The following is a 21672-nucleotide window of genomic DNA, read 5'->3' as shown; positions in this document are numbered from 1 at the left end:
GCATCCTCTATACATCGTCACACATCTTTGGTAAGCTTTATATTAGCAGCACAAGCTATCCACCAGTTTCCTGTTGAAATGGTTGACGCTACTTGTGCTTGTTTTTCCCTCTGGATGTCTGATCCTCCTGGACCTGCAGAATGTAGTGCTGCAGTAATCCTGCTTTTCAACAGAGAGATCCTTTTGAAAAGCCCAAAATCTAGGCCAAAATCTACATTCACGAAAACCAGCCTCCAGTCAGAGAGACTCTGAGATCAGAGAAGGAAGAAACACAATAAAACTAGCTCCCACACATCTTCACAACACACTTCTCTACGCATTACACAACACACAGCCAGTTGGATCACATGGGCAGACTCAGGAGGACTCACACTTTCTTTATGCATTCATTTCAATGGATAATCTCTCAGAGACCTTCACTAAAATAAAATAGGAAACATTTTTCCAAAAAGATACAAACCACACATTTCATGTAGTCAACACCTACAGTAGAGAACTGAGTGCTCTGCTTACGGAGTGGGAGCTATAAGAAAGAGAAGAGTGCCACCTGCTGGTCCGACCACCATCCTGTCATCACTAATATTTTCCCTCTGAAAACAATGAACCATTTGCATGAAATCCACAGGGGCTGAAGTTGCCCTTTCTGTTGAAATCAGTTTATTGGATTTCTTCATGCTCAAGTGTTGATACAGGAGTATATCAGAGACGTTAACACCTCATTCAATATTATTTGACGTCGCCGTGTTGGTCATAAAGGGCAGCTTCAGGTCCTGTTGTTTTTAGTGACATTTTTCTCTCTCTTTAGGTGTTTCCCTGATCTGACTTTGTTCACTCCTGCCCTTACATTCACACTCAGCACTGCTAATAACTTAAAATGTGACTTTTCCCCCCACCTTAATCCACCACTATTCCTTTTCCCTTTGTATATGTACAGTATCCATCTTTAATCCTGTCATATTTTCTTTCAGAAATAATATAATAAATGATAATATCTACTTGTGCATGTTTACAAGGAAGTAGAGTGAAACACATCTGTCTGACAGTTCTGATGGTGTCTATGCATGTCCTTCATTTATTTGTCCAGATTTGCAGATGTTCCTGCTCCAAGCTTTACAAAGGCAGCAGAGCAGGAATGAGCTCTTAATGACATGTGCTGAAATAACACAGGTTATGACCAGGGGACCTTCACTGTTACATATGACAAATGAGGTCAAATGTGTCATTTGAACCTGTTTTATGTCAATACATATCTTTTAAATGAAAGTCAAGACCAGATTCCTAAAAAAGTGAGCACTGCAAGATAATAAATATTTTCGTCAAGATTTTTATCCCAGAAATATTTGTCCTGATATAAAATTCATTGGGTTCAAACACTGGAAAGATTTGCATGGCACTAACACAGCTGTCACTTGTTCTGGAGCCAGCTTGTCATCAATCAGTGTCTCTGAATTTCTTTATCTATTTTGGCAGTCATGGAGTCAGACTGGCTCGCAGGGATTCTTGACTTCCCTCGCCACTGTGCTGGTGCCTCGCTGTGGGGGGAATCTGGTTGCTGTACTCTCTCTCATCCTGTGTTTAAAAAACATCATCTTCCCCATGTTTACTGCTGTCTACAGTCTCCCACAGGCACTTAAGTAGATGGTCTTTAAAGTCTGAGACATATGAGACACACTGGAATAATAAGTGCATTTGGCAATAACATATGGATGTGTTAAAATTATGCTTTTAAAAGATACAATAAATTCAGTAGATTAGTTTTTATTGGCCAAAACTACAAGTGTCACTGTATTCCTAAACCTTCTTAACAATATAACATGTACAGATAAAGAGATCCATTTTGGTGGGTTATTACATAATGCATATATTATTACATTTTCATTTAAAAAAAATTCACAATCCCATATTTTGTAATAACTACTGGATAATGTAATACTTTATTACAAAATGTTAAGAAATGTATTGCAAATTGCATCAATGCTGTTTTTTACACAATGTAGCAGATATTACATAAACTCTGACCTGCAGTACCAAAGAAGATAAAAATCATACATACTTTATAGTAAAAGAAAAACACATCAACATCTTAACATCACATGGCTTCCGTACATAATCTAATTACTATAATTCCTTTAAATTAGTTCAAATGCATACAGTACAGTTTTACCAAAGTCTTGGCTTTTTGTGCCTTTAAAGGGAGATATTAATTCAAAATGTAATGTATAATATACATGCATGTTAAGAAACAGTTGAACATGATACAGTGTACTGCTGACGTGCTTCTGGGAGACTGAGTTTTACTGTGGTTTGGACCTACAGCCTATCTCTTCTGTAAGTCTAGCGGCCTACAGCTCCAACAGTGGATGCACGCTTTAATACATGAGGAATATGTGTGTGGTAGACACATTCAGACTACTTATCTCGTCCCTATTTAAATATTCTTTCTTCGTCTTCTCTCTCTGCTTGTGTTTCTCTGCAGGAAAGCTGTGAACAGCTGATGCCGGCAGGGGATTGGAAGGTATGAGCTGATGTGTGTGCTGCTGTTAGCCGGCCACTCTCTCTCCTCCTTTTCTTATCAGTGTGTCTTTTGTGTTCACCATCTGTCATCCTTCATCTCGCTTTGTTTGCCGTCTCTTCGTAAACAGCCTGTCTGAGTCAACAGAGAAAAGAAAAAAAGGTTATTTGTAATTTCACAAGGCTAAATATAACACAGATAATAATAACTATGTTAAGATGGAAGTGTCCAGTACCAGCTGTGACTCCAATGTACTGATAAAGAATATGCAGCAAAAGTGACAGGTATGGTAGAGTCATTAGTGCAGCAAGAAGGTCCTCGGTAGTTCAGGCCTTTGTAGAGTTTGGATGTTCATCTCGTGCCTGCATCCAAAGACATGAACAGGCGACTCTAACATGCACATCAGTGTGATTATAAGTGTGTCTGTCTAGTATGTCAGACCTACGTTCTACCCTGATGACATTGTTTCATAAATCGTTCATTGTGTCAGTCTCCATCTTCTCATTTATTTGATGGAATGCATCTCTCAACATCAAACAGAAAAACTCATTAACAAGGGTGACGAAAGTCAACAGCACAATTATTGACACTCAGCAGAAAAATCAATTTGAACTGTACAACAAACAGAAGCCAAAATCCATAATTTGTGACAGTACCCACCCCCTATACTTAGAATGTAAGTTCCTGCCGTGTCGGTTCCCGCCGCAGCCAACCATTAGCCAAAACTAACTGTCATACCCTCTGCCATTTCACTGCTCAACACTGTAAAGTACGGGTAGCATCAGCACATCTCGCATCTGCGCTGGCTGTTTGTCACAGAAGGCCTACGCTGACTGCACTGGTACTGAATCTCACTGCAAACTAAATTGAAAGGTTGTTGTCCCTGATGACCATGGTCACTGAAAATAACTTTTCTGTCCCCTGTTAATGAAGACGTGAGGAGCAGACATGGGATAATGAGATGGGTAAGACTCAAAGTCCACCGCTGAGTGGCGATCATGACAGGTTTCCAGTTGCTCTAAAAGTACTGTAACTCACAGCTGTATGTTTTCATGAAAACACTGATCAATTTATATAAATTAAAATACTGTGGTAGTACTGTTTCACTATGAGAGTGCATGAACTGGATATTTGGATACTTTACTCGGCTAACTAGAGCAGAGCACCTGAACTCAAAAATGTATAAACTTGCATGAACCATTACGCCATCAGTTTGAGAAGTTGAGCTTCACACGTGTAACAACTGGTTTATTTTAGTCAGACGTGCTGAGGGAGACAGGAGTGATGAGAAGTTTCTCATGAACACCTCTCTTTCACACTTCAACCTGACACTTCAAGGTGTTAACAAAGATTGCTGCATTTGAAGAACAGTATTGTTTCTGCTTGCTATATGCCTGTGAGATAAAGGATACTGCCTCTCTCTTTTTTGCAATTCATTTTTCAAGTAAATAATACCTTTCTTCATGTGTGTTAGGGTAAACTGCATTTTCCAAAAACAGCATCTTAGTGCACCCTTGCAATATTTAGAGTGCTGACTATTTTCATTATCAGTATATGGAACTTTTAAAAAATATTTGTCTTTATTTATTTAGGAGGAGTTTCACTGAGAGCAATGCTCTCTTATTCAGGAACACCCTGATCACAGTCATAGAGTTACACATTCCCACCTGGAACACCTGGATGCTGCCCAACAACAGTCCATACCTGTCAACCCTTCCTTATATCCCTTTTTCCTCCCGTTTAAATATTTTCCCGTAATTATCCCGTATTTTTAACCTTTCAAAAAAATAAAAGGCCTAATTTAAAAAAGTGTAAAGTGGCCTCCGGTAGAGCAGGTGGCAGTATTATGTTTAACTTTAGCTGAAAAACGTTATCCGCCAGTAAACACACAGAAGAAGAAGAAAACGGGAACAATAACACAGAAGAAGACTAAAACATATGGATGAGAGTCACAGTGAACGGGAGATACATGGAGACGCAGTTGTACCTGCCAAACAAGTTAAAACTTTATGCAAGTACCTGAATAAATGAGAGGAGACCTTCCCTTATTTATTAAAAAGCAGAGTCGGGCAAACTCGTGCTTTTTGTAAAGTGTGCCATTCAGATGTTAGCATCGCACATGGCGGAATAAGCGATGTTCGCCAGCATGAACAATCGTCCATGCACAAGCACGCCAAGAGGCACAAAAATATTTACTGTCAATGACTTCATGTGTGACAAGAACTGTTTCAGAGGCAAAACAAGTGACCAAAGCTGAGGGAAAGATGTCAATGCTTTGCGGCAAAAATAATGTAGCCGCCTGCTTCTGCGATGATTTCAGTCGCAGTGTCGCGGACATGTTTCCTGACTCTGCCATCGCAAGGAAGTCCTCGTCGGGGAAAACAAAAGCCACACACTCATCAATCATCAAATAATATATTAACTAATAAATAAAATACATACATTGTATTTATTTCCTGAATGTATATACCCGTCCCTTATGTGTTTACATTTACATTACATGAGTAGGGGCTGGGTGGCTGAGAGCTGTGAAAATATGGGCGGAGTCCGCCAAAACATGTCCCTTATTTTAAAATTCCAATGTTGACAGGTATGCCACAGTCTGATCTGCTGGCCACTGAGCAGCTCTACTGGAGCAGATTAGGTTAGGGGCCTTGCTTAAGGGACCTTAGATGGTTAGGTGGTAATGTTAAAGTTAGGGTGGGAAATAGTTTAGAATTAGTTTTTGTTATATTTGTTGGAATACTCTTTACATCCCAACATCCATCCATCCATCCATCGTCTACCGCTTATCCGGGATCGGGTCGCGGGGGCAGCAGCTCCAGTAAGGAACCCCAATCTTCCCTTCTCCGGGCCACATCCTCCAGCTCCGACTGGGGGATCCTGAGGCGTTCCCAGGCCAGTGAGGAGATATAATCTCTCCACCGAGTCCTGGGTCTTCCCCGGGGTCTCCTCCCAGCTGGACGTGCCTGGAACACCTCCCTAGGGAGGCGCCCAGGTGGCATCCTTACTAGATGCCCGAACCACCTCAACTGGCTCCTTTCAACGTAAAGGAGCAGCGGCTCTACTCCGAGTCTCTCACGGATGGCTGAGCTTCTCACCCTATTCTCTAAGGGAGACGCCAGCCACCCGTCTGAGAAAACCCATTTCGGCCGCTTGTACCCGTGATCTCATTCTTTCGGTCATGACCCAGCCTTCATGACCAGAGGTGAGGGTAGGAACGAAGATCGACCGGTATATTGAGAGCTTTTCCTTCTGGCTCAGCTCTCTTTTCGTCACAACGGTGTGGTAAAGTGACTGTAATACCGCCCCCGCTGCTCCGATTCTCCGGCCAATCTCTCGCTCCATTGTCCCCTCACTCACGAACAAGACCCCGAGGTACTTGAACTCCTTCACTTGGGGTAATGGCTCATTCCCTACCCGGAGTAGGCAATCCACCGGTTTCCTGCTGAGAGCCATGGCCTCAGATTTGGAGGTGCTGATCCTCATCCCAACCGCTGCACACTCGGCTGCGAACCGATCCAGTGACTGTTGAAGGTCACAGACCGATGATGCCATAAGGACCACATCATCTGCAAAGAGCAGCGATGAGATCCTCAGGTCACCGAACTGCAACCCCTCTCCTCCACGACTACGCCTCGATATCCTATCCATGAAAATCCCGAACAGGATTGGTGATAAAGTGCAGCCCTGGCGGAGGCCAACATTCACGGGAAACGAGTCCGACTTACTGCCGAGTATCCGGACACAACTCTTGCTTTGGGCGTACAGGAATTGGATGGCCCTCAAAAGTGACCCCCTCAACCCATACTACCGCAGCACCTCCCACAGTATCACCCGGGGGACCAGGTCATACGCCTTCTCAAGATCCACAAAACACATGTAGACCGGATGGGCGTACTCCCAGGCCCCCTCCAGGATCCTTGCAAGAGTAAAGAGTTGGTCTGTTGTTCCACGACCAGGACGGAATCCGCATTGTTCCTCTTCAATCAGAGGTTCGACTACCGGCCGAACCCTCCTTTCCAGTACCTTGGAGTAGACTTTACCAGGGAGGCTGAGAAGTGTGATACCCCTGTAGTCTGGTCCCCCTTTTTAAATAGGGGAACCACCACCCCGGTATGCCAACCCCTAGGCACTGTCCCAGCACCTTGGTGCCGACTGAAAGTCCTTCTCCATAGCTTCTCCGAACTTCTCCCACACCCGCTGCTTTGCCTCTGACACAGCAGAAGCTGCCGCCCTTCTAGTCCTTCGATACCCTGCAACTGTTTCCGGAGTCCTCCCGGATAACATAACCCGGAAGGACTCCTTCTTCAGTCGGACGGCTTCCCTGACCACCGGGGTCCACCACGGTGTTGGAGGGTTACCGCCCCTTGAGGCACCTAAGACCTTGAGACCACAGCTCATCACCGCAGCTTCAGCAATAGAGGTTTTGAACATCGCCCACTCAGGTTCAATGCCCCCAACCTCCACAGGGATGGCTGAAAAGCTCCGCCGGAGGTGTGAGTTAAAGATCCCCAGGACAGGGGCTTCCTCCAGACGTTCCCAGTTCACCCGCACTACCCGTTTGGGTTTACCAGGTCTGTCCAGAGTCTTCCCCCACCCCTTGATCCAACTCACCACCAGATGGTGATCAGTCGACAGCTCCACCCCTCTCTTCACCCGAGTATCCAAAACATGCGGCCTCAGATCAGATGATATGATTACAAAATCGATCATTGACCTTTGGCCTAGGGTGCTCTGGTACCACGTGCACTTATGAGCATCCTTATGTTCGAACATGGTGTTTGTTATGGCCATTCCATGACTAGCACAGAAGTCCAACAACAAACGACCGTTCGGGTTTAGATCAGGGAGGCCCTTCCTCCCAATCACGCCTCTCCAGGTGTCTACATCGTTTCCCACGTGTGCGTTGAAGTCTCCCAGCAAGACTATGGAGTCCCCTACTGGAGCCCCCTGCAGGGCTCCATTCAGGGTCTCCAAGAAGGCCGAATACTGCGGTTTGGGGCATAGGCACAAACAACAGTCAGAGTTTTCCCCCCATAACCCGAAGGCGTAGGGAGGCGACCCTCTCGTCCACCGGGATAAACTCCAACGTAGCGGCGCTCAGCCGGGGACTAGTGAGTAACCCTATCCAGGAGTACGGTTCCAGAGCCAAGACTGTGCGTGGAGGTAAGCCCCACCAGATCCAACTGGTAGCGATCCACCTCCCGCACTAGTTCCGGCTCCTTCCCCCACAGAGAGGTGACGTTCCACGTCCCCAGAGCCAGCCTCTGCTGCCCGGGTCTGGTCCGTCGAGGTCCCTGACCATCACTGCCACCCATGTGACAGCGCACCCGACCCCAGCGGTTTTTCCCATGAGTGGTGGGCCCACAGGATGGATGGATGGGAGGCACCACGTAGCTTCTTCGGGCTGTGCCCGACCGGGCTCCGTGGCAAACCCGGCCACCAGGCGCTCGCTGTCGGGCCCTCCCTCTGGGCCTGGCTCCAGACGGGGGCCCCGGGCTTCCTCCGGGCAGGGTCTCTCCTTTCCTTTCCCTTTCTTTCATGAAGTCGTTTTTTAACCATTCTTAGTCTGGCCCCTCACCTGAGACCAATTTGCCTTGGCATCTTGCCATCCCAACATAAATCAATAAATCAAATGCTCTAACAAAAAGAAGAAAACAAATCTGGTGGATAATTTTAAATCTCTATCTTGCTGGCTTCTCCAATGTTACACACTTTGCTTTAAGTTCAAGAGGAGATGCTATTTTTCGTTTTCTCGTTTCTGCGACTTTTTAATTAATAAAATAAACTAGCAAACGTGCAGGGATCATGGATGTAATGTTGACAAGCTTTGAGTCAGCAGCTGTACTTCTTCTCCCTCTATACTGAGAGCAGACTGCAACTACAGTGACTCACTATCACCTCTAGAGGAACAAGTGGTTTTACAGACTGGACGGAGTGCATGCTAACTTCAGTAGATATTTCTGCAACACAACACAGAGACGTTTTTGACATAACGTCAACACTGTTACCTCTTCACACTGTTGATAATATTAATTGTTTTAAGTTTAAATTCTGGCATATCTTACACATTGTACATTTAAACAGAACTTTTTTTTTTATTTATGAAGAATAAGCATCGCATAATAAATTTAGACTATGCTTAATAAATCCAAGGAGCCTCCATGTGGGAATCCAGGAAAAAAGCAGTTGATCTTATTGCTTTATATCTCTCTGCCAGAAGAGATGGTATACTATACAGGATGTGTTGTATATTGTACATGATATGAAAATGAACTCTTCCCATATGCAGTTTTAATGGCCTTTATTGGCAAAACAATCAAAATATTTTAATGCCTAAACAAACAGTTAATTTTAAAACCACCCATGGTTGTACGAAGATAATTATGGTAAGATTTCATATCTGTTTATTACTGCAATAAATGGTTTGATTCCGCTCATCATTAATGGAGGCACATAATGACAGGTGTGTCTAGACAAACAAGGTTGTAAGACTATAAAATATACTAAAACATGCCTCAGTCTTCCACAGTATTGACTCGCAGACACACTGCACACTTTATTTAATGACTTAGAGCACACATGAGGTATGTCTAAATAGAAAATCACTGCACCTGACTGCTGTTTCAGAAAAGTAGTTACGACTCGTAGCTCACACTAAAACCACAATTTGTCATTTTTACATATTCTTCTGAAGCCCTGAGAGGCAAGTGAGAAAAAATGAAACAAAGACTAAACACAAAAAGTCCAAAGCAAAAACAGCGGGGGCAAGCTATAAAAATACAAAAGGTAACAAGTAAACTGAAAACACAAACCAAGATGAGACGAGGTATCACGAGGGAAGCACGAGGGAAGCACAAGGTAGCACAAGGTAGCACAAGGTAGCATGGGCGTAACATGGAAGACAAACAAGCAACAATGAGACAGACCAGGATATATACACAGATACACTAAATGAGGGAATGAGACACAGCTGAGGAAGAAAGGCAAAAACACAAGGGAAGGATGAATGGACACGGGAGGATCAAATCAACAATCACAGGATGAGGGAAAAACACAAGGATAGGAAGTAAAACAAGACATGACACAAGAGGAAGGGAACCTTTCAAAACAACACAGGAAATGGAAAATCAAGTAGTAGGTGCGTGTGCATGGTCCTATTTGTGTTTGTGCATGTAAGTGTATATGAATGATATTTGTTTGAGTTTGTTGTGGCAATTTTTCAAATTGTTGTTTTTGTTGGGCTGAGATTTGTTCCAGTGTTACCTGTTTACCTGGCGATAATTAGGGCTAGTCTTATATTTATATTATTAAAAAATTATATATTATTTATATAAATTATTTATATACCACAATATTTGGTATTGCCTGTGATAAAGGAGAAGGGGAAATTCTGAGGGGTAGTATTCCAACTGTGTTGACACAGGGGTAATATGATTAATTAGTTCCAATTTATTGAATAGTCACAAAGGTTAGAGTCGGCATGGATGATTTTAATAACTTCATTGAGTGATTTATTTTATATTTTTTAGAAATAGTAATATGTCAATATGACAGATTTTGTGTATTAAGTTTGTTTGTTGCAATGCCGGAGATGTCGTTATTTGGACGTATTGTTGCAGTTAATGGTTCTATGAACGAAGCGAATAATGACAGACATACATATAAAAAGACAGACATATATCTAGAGAGACATAGATAGACATATAAGCAGACGCATACATACACAGGCAGACATATATCTAGAGAGACATATAGATAGACCTATAAGCAGACAGAGATATAAATAGACAGCTATATACAGTATCTAGAGAGACATACACAGTAGATAGACATGTAAGCAAACAGACATAAACTGTATGCTATACTAAGCTTTTGGCTCCAGCTCCATTTTGCACACAGACTTTGTGGCATTGATGTTATCCAACTCTCAGTAAGAAAGCATACAACCCTTTTTACAATGTCAAACTATTATTTTACAGTAGAGATTTACACATCAATATCATGAAATAGGATTAGCTTCTTATAATTCTAAGGCACAATATATCACATTTACATTATGTTCTAATAAAAATAGGGGAGAAAAATGGTCAGGTGATTGTGTGTGTGTGTGTGTGTGTGTGTGTGTGTGTGTGTGTGTGTGTGTGTGTACGGGCGTGCGTGTGTTACTCACAAGTCCCCGGCTGATCACCGCTACGTTGGAGTTCACCCCGGTGGATAAGAGGGTCGCCTCCCTACGCCTTTGGGTTATGGGGGGGAAAACTCTGACTGTTGTTTGTGCATGTGCACCAAACAGCAGTTTGGAGTATTAGGCATTCTTGGAGACCCTGAAGGGAGCCCTGCAGGGGGCTCCAGTAGGGGACTCCGTAGTCTTGCTGGGAGACTTCCACGCTCACGTGGGAAACAATGGAGTCACCTGGAGAGGCGTGATTGGGAGGAACGGCCTCCCTGATCTCCCTGAACGGTTGTTTGTTGTTGGACTTCTGTGCTAGTCCTGGAATGGCCATAACAAACACCATGTTCGAACATAAGGATGCTCATAAGTGTACGTGGTACCAGAGCACCCTAGGCCAAAGGTCAATGATCGATTTTGTGATCGTATCATCTGATCTGAGGCCCCATGTTTTGGACATGAAGAGAGGTGAAGAGAGGGGTGGAGCTGTCAACTGATCACCATCTGGAGGAAGCCCCTGTCCGGGAGATCTTCAACTCTGTGGAGCTTTTCTGAAGTGGGCAATATCCAAAATGTCTATTGCTGAAGCTGCGGTCTCAAGGTCTTATGTACCTCAAGGGGCGGTAACCCTCGTGGTCAGGGAAGCTGTCCGACTGCTTTTATATAGTGCTTTTCCAATCTTTCCAATCACTCAAAGCTCTTTACAACACATGTCATTCACCCATTCACACACATTCATACAGAGTCAGAGGCTACCATACAAGGTGCACATCAGCTCTTCAGTAGTGTAACCATTCATTCACATTGGCCTGGCCAATTTGGGGTTCAGTATCTTGCCCAAGGACACTTCGACATGCTGACTGCAGGGGCTGGGGATCGAACCACCAACCTCCAAGTGGACGACCACTCTACCTCCTGAGCCACAGCCGCCCTGAAGAAGGAGTCCTTCCAGGTTATGTAATCCGGGAGGACTCCGGAAAAAGTTGCAGGGTAGAAGGGCTTGGCAGGGGCAAAGCAGTGGGTGTGGGAGAAGTTCAGAGAAGCTATGGAGAAGGACCTTCGGTCGGCACCAAGGTGCTTCTGGAAAACCATCCGGCACCTCAGGAGGGGGAAGCGGGGAACCATGCAAGCTGTGTACAGCAAGGGTGGGACCCTGCTGACTTCAACTGAGAAGTTTATCGGGCGGTGGAAGGAGCACTTTGAGGAACTCCTGAATCCGACTAACACACCCTCTATGGTAGAGGCAGAGCTGGAAGCTGATGGGGGACCATCGTCAATTTGCCTGTTGGAGGTCACTGAGGTAGTCAAACAACTCCACAGTGGCAAAGCCGCAGGGGGTTGATCTGTCCAGAAATGCTGAAGGCTTTGGATGTTGAAGGGCTGCCTTTGTGACATGCCTCGTCAACATTGTGTGGAAGTCTGGGACAGTGCCTAGGGGGTGGCAGACAGGGTGGTGGTTCCCTTATTCAAAAAGGAAGACCAGAGAGTGTGTAAGGATGTATGGTAGGGAATGAGCCCTTACCCCAAGTGAAGGAGTTCAAGTACCTCAGGGTCTTGCTGAGAGATTAGCCGGAGAATCGGAGAAGTATTGTATTCGCTTTACCGCACCGTTGTGATGAAAAGAGAGCTGAGCCTGAAGGCAAAGGTCTCGATCTACCCGTTGATCTTCGTTCCTACCCTCACCTATGGTCATGACCGAAAGAACGAGATCAAGCAGCGAGTACAAGCGGCCGAAATGGGTTTTCTCAGGCGAGTGGCTGGCGTCTCCCTTAGAGATAGGGTGAGAATCTCAGCCATCTGGGAGAGACTCGGAGTAGATCCGCTGCTCCTTTGCGTTGAAAGGAGCCAGTTGAGGTGGTTCGGGCATCTAGTAAGGATGGCACCTGAGCGCCTCCCTAGCAGGTGTTCCAGGCACGTCCAGCTGGGAGGAGACCCCGGGGAAGACCCAGGACTCGGTGGAGAGATTATATCTCCTCACTGGCCTGGGAACGCCTCGGGATCCCCCAGTCGGAGCTGGCGGATGTGGCCCGGAGAAGGGAAGTTTGGGGTTCCTTACTGGAGCTGCTGCCCCCGCGTCCCAACCCCAGATAAGCAGTAGACGATGGATGGATGTCAGTTGTCATCGTCCACAGTTACACTTACTTTGTTTTGTTAAATCCGGGCCTAATATCTATCTGATATCAATATTTGTTCAAACTCACTCTGCCCAACAACGCTCTTATTTTGTACATGGAAAATAAAACAATGTACAACAGTTCAACTAAACTGACAATGTAAAGTGCAGAAAGAGACAAAGATCTATCTGAGCAATGGTTAAATAAAAATACAAGATGTCAGCAGTCATTGGTAAAATAAAATACAAGCTTAGCATCCATTTTATCCATGCAGATGTAAATAGTAACAGTTTCCTGTTTTAGTGTCAAGAGCACAATAATGCCTCTAACAAGCTGCAATTAACAGGTAATATGTTCTCCAATAGAAACAGAACCCTGGCTACATAGAAAGTGGCACAGCAAAACTCAACTCATCTCCACAAAATAGTTCTTCGATGAAAAAGATCTTGAAGCTTGGTGACGTAGTGACTACTCGCAGGGCTAGTTCACAAACCACTGTACCTGACAAGCTAAATGCTAACACGCTAGCCTAGCAAGCCGGGAACATGCCAGCTCTTGTCAGTCAAAATAGCTGTTTGTTCCCCTCGTACATTTTGTCCTCAGGGTTTTATGTAATTTCATTGTATTTGTTTTACCTTTATTTAACCAGGTGAGTTCAATTGTGGTTGGAAACCTTTGTTAAGGTAAACCTAGCAAAGACAGCATGAACATTGCAGAAGAAACAAAAGAAAATCAGATGACAGATACAACAATACTATAAACAGATATAAATTCTAAAATAAGTCTAAAAGTAGGCTAACATCAAATGAAGTCACTTACTACACGATGGTTTTGAGAGAGGTTAAATAAAAGTGGATTATGTACAGATAATAAATTACAATAGATTGCTCAATTTTGGACTCTCTGACTCCATTCCCTCGAAATTCAGCACTGTCAAGAAAGTTTGCTATTTTTCAACTAGTGATTTACTCTATCAAAGATCACTAAAATTGAAAGTGATGCTCAGAATTCAAGAGGATTTACTTCGCCACGGCGATTTACAGATCACTGTAATTCCATTTAAATAAATGGATTAAATGCAGGATGCTTTACGGAGACTAAAACAAGTGTGATGCCTGTTAGTTCTGGTGAGAAGCCTAATAAATGTTACGGTCTGAAGCTGCTCAACAGATTTTGAGAAAGGTGACAACAATCAAGGCATGAGGATGCTCCTCGGATTCTTGTTGACTGCTGCATAACACATTATGTCCAGGCTAACTGCAGACTTACAGTTGAGGTCTCCTAATATTTCTTGATAAAAAGGATTTTGCCTCGATTAATCATTAGCAACTGTTTTGTTTTTGCCAAAAGGATGAAAGAAAACAAGGGCACAGAGGAAAACAGAAAGACAGTGAAGCAGAAATAGATAAAAAGCAGTGGTGCTGATGAGAGAGAGTGCCTTCAGACTACAGACTGACAAGGCAGCCAACCAATCCTGTGCAGGGGAGGCAGCACTCTGAGCAAATCATCTCCAGCCTGCCCCGCACCCTTTCTCGGGTGCCTATAGTGAGAGGAGAAGGGGCGGGAAGTGAGGAGGGCAGCAGCTCCGAGCTTAAGAGTCTGGGTGTGAGTAGTGTAGAGCAGACAAAGACACTGCAGCAGCCTGCAGCATCCCATCCAGCTCTCCATCCTACAGCGAGTGCTCACCAGGACCTAGTCCCTTAAAACAGGAGAGGCCTGGCTGCTCGTCTGCCTGTCTGCACCCTCCTCCCTCCTCTTCTTTGTCAGCTGAGAGTAGTACAGTGGAGCCATGCCTGAGTGCTGGGATGGGGTGAGTGGCAGGGAGGAGTGTGTGTGTGTGTTATTTGTTCATTAGTGTGTGTGAGTCCCTTTGATCTGGTAACAAGAATGTCGGAATACATTTCTTGATCTTTACAACCTGTGTGATTGAGCTGCTTGTATTTGCCCCAAACTTTTAAATTTGGAATATTTTTTTGCAAAAATATTTAGCTGGTGTTACAATGATTACAATGAATATGTTCTATCTCAATATTCTGCATTGAGAAGGAAAAAGTGCAGCGTCAGTGTCAAATGAAGGGTCATTCTCTGGCCTACTAACACACTTAAGCATGTGAACAGATGCAATGCATGTGTGTGTGTGTGTGTGTGTGTGTGTGTGTGTGTGTGTGTGTGTGTGTGTGTGTGTGTGTGTGTGTGTGTGTGTGTGTGTGTGTGTGTGTGAGTGTGTGTGTCTTTGTGTGTGTGTGAGTGTGTGTGTGTGTCTGTGTCTGTTGTTGTCTGTTTTGTGTGTGTTTGTGTATGTGTGAGAGAGAGAGAGAGAGAGAGAGAGAGAGAGAGAGAGAGAGAGAGAGGAAAGGAAGAGAGAGCAGAGGGCTTTTTGCTCTGAGGTCACAATTAAATATAAAACATTCCACCAATCTTGTTGCTATGGAACATGAAAAAGCTGTGTCATATTTTGAAAGCTGAATTTCTATTGAGAGATATTGTAAATTCCTCTCTGTGTTTTTCTACTGGATGTCTGAAGGTCATCTTTTGTTCCACTGAAAGAAAACAGTGAGCAAAGCCCCTGAAGCAGTAACTGCCTCAAATTAGAACACTGCCTGCAGATAACACTGATATTTATGATGAAATAATAGAGAGATAATCTGGCTAGATTAACTCATAACTGCTGGCTGCATGACTATCTACTGCAGGGGGGGATTATGCAGATGTTTGGAAATTGGCACAGTTTGTTTCTGTACTGTGAGTCATTGGGAGTGATTTAAATCTGTCCCTCGTGAATATATATAATGTGACAAATAGCAGACGCCTATTGAGAGATGTGGTAGATTGACAGCGACAGTCAAATGTGTGTGCGTGTGTGTGTGTGTGTGTGTGTGTGTGTGTGTGTGTGTGTGTGTGTGTGTGTGTGTGTGTGTGTGTGTGTGTGTGTGTGTGTCTGCAGATCATTGTAATACATATCTCCTACCTCCATTTTGAGCTTGCTGGCTCTGACCAGCGGATGCTGACAAAATGTGGGTCATAAGAAGAGATGTTTGGATACACAAGCAGCCAAGTGTCAGGCACCTGTATGAGCCATTAGGGATCTCTACCTTCATGTCTTGCCCAATAATTTAAAAATGATGTAAGAAATTAGAGCACTTGCAATAGACGCTTCATTATTAGGATGTTGTCGCTTTAACCAGGATATTGTGATCATTGTTTTGTTTAGCTATTAAATACATTTTGATATAAAAAGACAAGTTCTAAAACACATTTGACCTTCCATAAATAGGAACTCCCATTAACTTTGTGTTAGTGCATGTCCAGTTTCAAATGTTTCCTCCCACATTTCAGTTTACATTTTTATATTGATTTCCAAATCTTAAATCTAATAAATCAATGATTTTTAATGTTTAATGTCTTCATGTTAAAGGAGATTGTATTTCTTTGATATTATCTGACATTTCTGTCATATGCTTTTTCACATTGAGTTCTTCCAGCCTTTTGTTGTAATGTATCAATTGTAAAAATGTCATGCTTTGGAAAATGTATTCTTTAGCTCCATTCCTACCAACAACACGTTGTGTTATACACTATGCTCCTTAGTAGTTTAATACATTATTAAATTAATTCAAACTTCCCCTTTTTTGCCATATACATTTTACAGTTTTCAGTCTTTAAAGCCATTTACTCAAATATTGCAGAGCATGACAGGCTAAGTAAATCTACGTCCAATCATTTACTGCCAGGATTCACTGTGCTCACAGCTGTCACTAATTACATATTGCTGTGAAAGCTGTAACACTGAAGATTAACGAGGAACAAAGCTGCATAGATTGGCTGTTAATGATGAAGGTGAATTTGTCTGAAGTTCAACAAAAAGCAGATTAAATAATGAGTTTCTTACAATGTGTGTGTCAACATCGTATGTCACAATGTGAACACTTGAGATTATGAATCAGTGTTTTTGACCGTCTTTTTTCAGGTGCAAATGTTCTCGCTAACAGCTGACTGTGTGTGAACACCAGGTGAGTGAGAATGTGTTTGTGTGTTTCACAGGAACATGATGTTGAGACCCCTTATGGGATGCTGCATGTGGTGATCCGCGGGGCACCCAAAGGAAACAAGCCTGCAATCCTAACCTACCACGATGTGGGACTGAACCGTGAGTATCCACGCAAACTGTGTGTGTGTGTGTGTGTGTGCTTCCATGTCTTTTGGAAAGGTGTTTCTGTACTTATCAGTGGTGATAATTGGCCTCTATGCCACTTCGTTCCTGCCTGCACTCTGCTACACACACATTCACACAAACACTAGCAGTTTTAGTCTTTATATAGTTTCGGCACAGTGTGGAGGATTATCTGGAAATTATGAAAAACATGTAGCCTACCTGAAGTGTTAAAATGTGTCATATAAAATGAGTTTCCTTTCATGGATTTAGTAATATTTATCATCACAACAATAGGCAATGGTACATAAAGTTCATCTCAAGCTATGCTGAAGTCTAAGAGCTGAGTACTGGCTGTCATGATGTTCATGACACTTGTACAAAGTCACAGCAGGATCTATATGCCAGCACTTAGGCTGAGTGGTCAATAATTAAATAAAGGGAAGGATAACATGTGAAGATGTGTATGACAGAGGACAGACACGTAGAGAAAAGCAGAGGAAATGAAAGCATTGAGAGAGAAAGAAAGGCTCTGAAGAGGGTTTGTCATAAAGTGTGATGAGCAGCGACAAAAATAGAGAAAATAACAAAACATGATGAAGCAAATGAAAGGGTGTGGGAGAGGCATCAATAAAATGTAGGTCAAAAAACATCCCCATGCTGCGGAGGGAGGCGGGTGGAGCCAGCGGCATGCTTTGATGGATGGAGGTGAGATAGGGAGGGTGTGGGTTTGGAGGATAGCGTGTCACGGGGCTGATCCACAGATCTGCTGACGGCTGCTGCGACTGGAGAGGGCTGGCTTTTTGTGTTTATTGTTATTATTATTATTATTATTATTTAGCTGATTATCCATCTCATTCAAAATAAATGAGATGGATATGCTTATTGTATAATAATAATAATACAAACAACATAAAGCCACCTACTTCAGCAAGAAAACTATACATGGCAAATACAAAATAAAATAAATCTAGTAATAAAGAACAAGCAAGAAAGAAAACACATGGTAGTAACACATACTGTAAAATATATTAGACTGATGAATGCAATAGTCTAGTAAAGAATGTTTGTTTAGCTGCAGCAGAACCACCAGGGTATTAGTATTCACAGCCAGTCACCAAATCACATGACTGTGGCGCACAATCCTAGAGGGTGGAGCAGCACAGCGAGGGATGAACGGAGGTGCACTGAAATAAAAAACATGAAGAAAAAAATTGATTCATTTAAAATGAAGAGAAAGAGATCAGAAGTGTGAGATCGGGAGAGAGATAAAGGCAGGCAAGAGCAGGAGCAGAACAGATGAGGGATGATAGAAAGAGAAAAAAGGAAAGTGTAGAGGGAGAAAGTAGGTCATGGAGTCAGTAGGAGAGCACAAACTTCTCACCTCTGTCCTCCCATAGCATGGCTATATCTGTGACGATAACAAGCTCTAAAACTGGAGCCAGCTCATCCTCATGACTTCTATACTTTTTATTTCTAACCCAGCTGTGGTGTTAATTGATCCGTTTAATTAACAGTACTCAGTCAGAGCCCGAGGAGGAAACGATGTTGCTGCGTGGTTTCACCGAGTCTGACACGCATGGGCTGAAAGTAGGTCAAACGCAGACATGGGAGGAGGGCAAACACAGAGCTGACATCCTTTATACAGGTGTAGAATGCCATGTTCTGAAGTTCCTAAACTAGTTCAGAGAAATAGAGCTCTACATTTTGAGAGAAATCCTGCGTGAGTCTCAAAATTAATCTCTCTTCTTTTATTTTTAGAAAGAAAGAGAAAATAGAATCTGTTTTAGGTGTAATTACAGTCCCTCACAATCCCCCTTCATTTAAACAATGAGCTCAATGACAATGAGGAAACATGTATACATAATTGCTATACTATCAATAATGATTACAACACTATTGTACACGCTCTGCTGCTCTGTAAGTAAGTGCTATCATTTATGTTTGCTAATGGTTCTGTAGCAGGGGAAGGGGAAAGGATTATTTTTGTTCGGGTAGAGAGGGACACTGGGCAATCAAATCAAATTAAATCAAATGTATTCATATAGCCCAATATCACAAATTACACATTTGTCTCAATGTCTCAGTGGGGAAAAATGGAAGAAACCTCAGGGAGAGCAACTGAGGAGGGATCCCTCTCCCAGGACGGACAGACGTGCAATAGACGTCATGTGTACAGGATAAACAACATAGTACAAATACAACATTTGACAGAAATTATGTTGTGATCAAAAAAGAGAAAGTTTGGATAAATCCAGGAGAATGTCAAAAAGGCTTCCCAGTGTCCGGCAGGACCAGGGCAGCAGGCGCAGCCACGATTCCTGATCCAGACGTAAACTTTAAAAGGGGCAACCGGCCACATAAGAGACACAGAAACTCCGGGGATGATGCCCCGGATGCTGAGTTAGTAACATATATTTACATAAATGCATAAAGATAGAGAGGGAGAAGAGGAGAGAGGGAGGGGAGGAGCGAGGAAGAGAAGGAGGAGAGCAGGGAGGTGTCCCCCGGCAGTCTAAGCCTATAGCAGCATAACTACGGGCTGATCCAGGGCAAGCTTGAGCCAGCCCTAACTATAAGCTTTATCAAAAAGGAAAGTCTTTAGCCTACTCTTAAATGTGGAGAGGGTGTCTGCCTCCCGAACACAAACTGGAAGCTGGTTCCACTGGAGAGGAGCTTGATAGCTGAAGGCTCTGGCTCCCATTGTACTCTTAGAGACTCTAGGAACCACAAGTAACCCTGCAGTCTGGGAGCGTAATGCTCTAGTTGGTTTATAAGGTACTATGAGATCTTTAAGATATGCTGGAGCCTGACCATTAATTGCTTTGTAAGTCAGGAGAAGGATTTTGAATGCAGGAGTAATATGATCCCGTTTCCTAGTTCTTGTCAATACATGTGCCGCTGTATTCAAGGAGCCTCACATTGAAATAAAGTTTTAAAAAGTTATTTTATTACCCCCATAAAATAACACTAATATATTAAATATATTAATAATACTAAAATACTAAGACCAAAAGGTTATTATATTAATATAATATATTATATATATATAATATACTGTATATATATATATATATATATTCGCTGCCGGCCTGCGGTTCTTGGTCGTCATAGTGTGGTGCTACTACTGGGCCCTTCTTCTCCTTTCTTCCGTCTGTCCTGTGTGTCTCTTAAATCCGTCTGTACCAGGCATTTGAGGCGCAACGGGTGTCATTGATTGCTCAAGTAATCACCATGAAGTAAAACGTACGTTACAATGCACAATGCACAACGTTACAATAACTGTTTCCAAATGATAACACGTCATAAAATCAAACCACAATAAGGTATATTAAAAAGCACACTATATAAAACAATGCAATATAAATCCACTATATAAATATACCAAATAAAATACTTCTGCCACGTTGATTAACGTTTCGTTATGATATCCCAGTTTGAATTGTTGGGTCCAATACCATTTACAATGTCACCGCATTAGTTACATTTTTGGGCCGCCAAGTTGGAGAACTATCACAATGCTAACTGTCGAATCTTTAATGTATTGGTTATTAGCTTTCTAGCGAACAAGATACAACACTTAGATAAACTTTGGAGGTGGAATCATTTCCTTCTTGACTGCTAGCAGTCTCCCTAAAATGAAGTTTATCTTCAAAATATTTTTTTTGTCCAGTACAAAAATGCTGCCTGCAAAGTTCAGAACAGACTTCAGATCAGACATTGAACATTATTCATGTTGATGATCTGGTCTGATAACTGTGTTTGGATATAGGCAGGTAGTTTACCAAGAGTGGCTTTAAAGATTTAGAAAAGGTACATATAAATCCTCCTTTATATTTATTTAGTCCATGCTGCCCCTGCTTATTTCTTCTCCTCCCTCACTCTCCCACAGACAAGCTGTGCTTCAACTCTTTCTTCAACAATGAGGATATGCAGGAGATCACCAAGCACTTTGTGGTCTGCCACGTCGACGCCCCGGGACAGCAGATTGGAGCGTCACAGATGCCACAGGGGTACAACAATGCACACACACACACACACACGTATTCTCTCAACCAGACATACACTTAATAATAACCACTAATGAATGATTTGTAGGATTTTATTTTGTAGGATTATCTCAATTCACTCAGTTTAAAGTATTCGAAAATGACTTGTATGCATTGTGATTATAAGTAAAAACAGATGATCACATAAACACAAACACCATGTGAAGCGATGACAAGAAGAACTTTCTCCTCACAGGTACCAGTACCCAACTATGGATCAGCTGGCCGGGATGCTGCCCACTGTTGTGCAGCACTTTGGGTTGGTGCTTTTAAATGACACATATTCCACATTTATTCACAGAGCGGACAAAGCTCATGTTTTATAACAGTCATCTGAAGGGACATCATTTCCTCTTCATACTGTACAAGCTGTTGCAAAACCTGCTCATTGCATCTGTCCCCTTTGTGTTACATACACCAACAGCAGTGTTATCTGTTCAACTTTCCTCTTTATACCAATACTTTTAGATAAAATAGACAATAAAAATTAAACAAAACCAGTCAACACCGGTGGTGTAAACTTGCAAGATTCTTCTTATTTTCTGAAGCATTTAACACATAGATATTCATGGCCATTGTTAATCTTCGAGCAAGCATCTTTGATTCCTGAGCTGTTTCTATGTTAGAAAATACAGAGTGCCAACGGGATGTAATTTTAGCATGGACACACA

At 42.8% G+C, this 21672-nt stretch overlaps 1 protein-coding gene across 9 annotated transcripts in view; it reads left to right on the top strand.

The window, feature by feature from the left end:
• Positions 1-21672, top strand: part of ndrg4 (NDRG family member 4) — a 54527-nt gene that overhangs the window by 25762 nt on the left and 7093 nt on the right. For 7 of the 9 annotated variants that reach the window (XM_029434294.1, XM_029434290.1, XM_029434291.1 and 4 more), the window contains 4 exons: positions 2477-2515; positions 16844-16949; positions 20845-20965; positions 21198-21260. In XM_029434294.1, coding sequence (XP_029290154.1) covers positions 2477-2515; positions 16844-16949; positions 20845-20965; positions 21198-21260 — 329 coding nt within the window. Of the gene's footprint in view, positions 1-2476; positions 2516-14389; positions 14613-16843; positions 16950-20844; positions 20966-21197; positions 21261-21672 lie in introns of those variants that run through there. The other 2 variants (XM_029434297.1, XM_029434296.1) reach the window with 1 other exon arrangement.

The sequence above is a fragment of the Cottoperca gobio genome, chromosome 6, assembly GCF_900634415.1.
Source record: "Cottoperca gobio chromosome 6, fCotGob3.1, whole genome shotgun sequence".
NCBI lineage: Eukaryota > Metazoa > Chordata > Actinopteri > Perciformes > Bovichtidae > Cottoperca > Cottoperca gobio.
The sequence above is the reverse complement of the archived record's forward strand: the minus strand, read 5'-3'. Positions and strand labels throughout refer to the sequence as shown.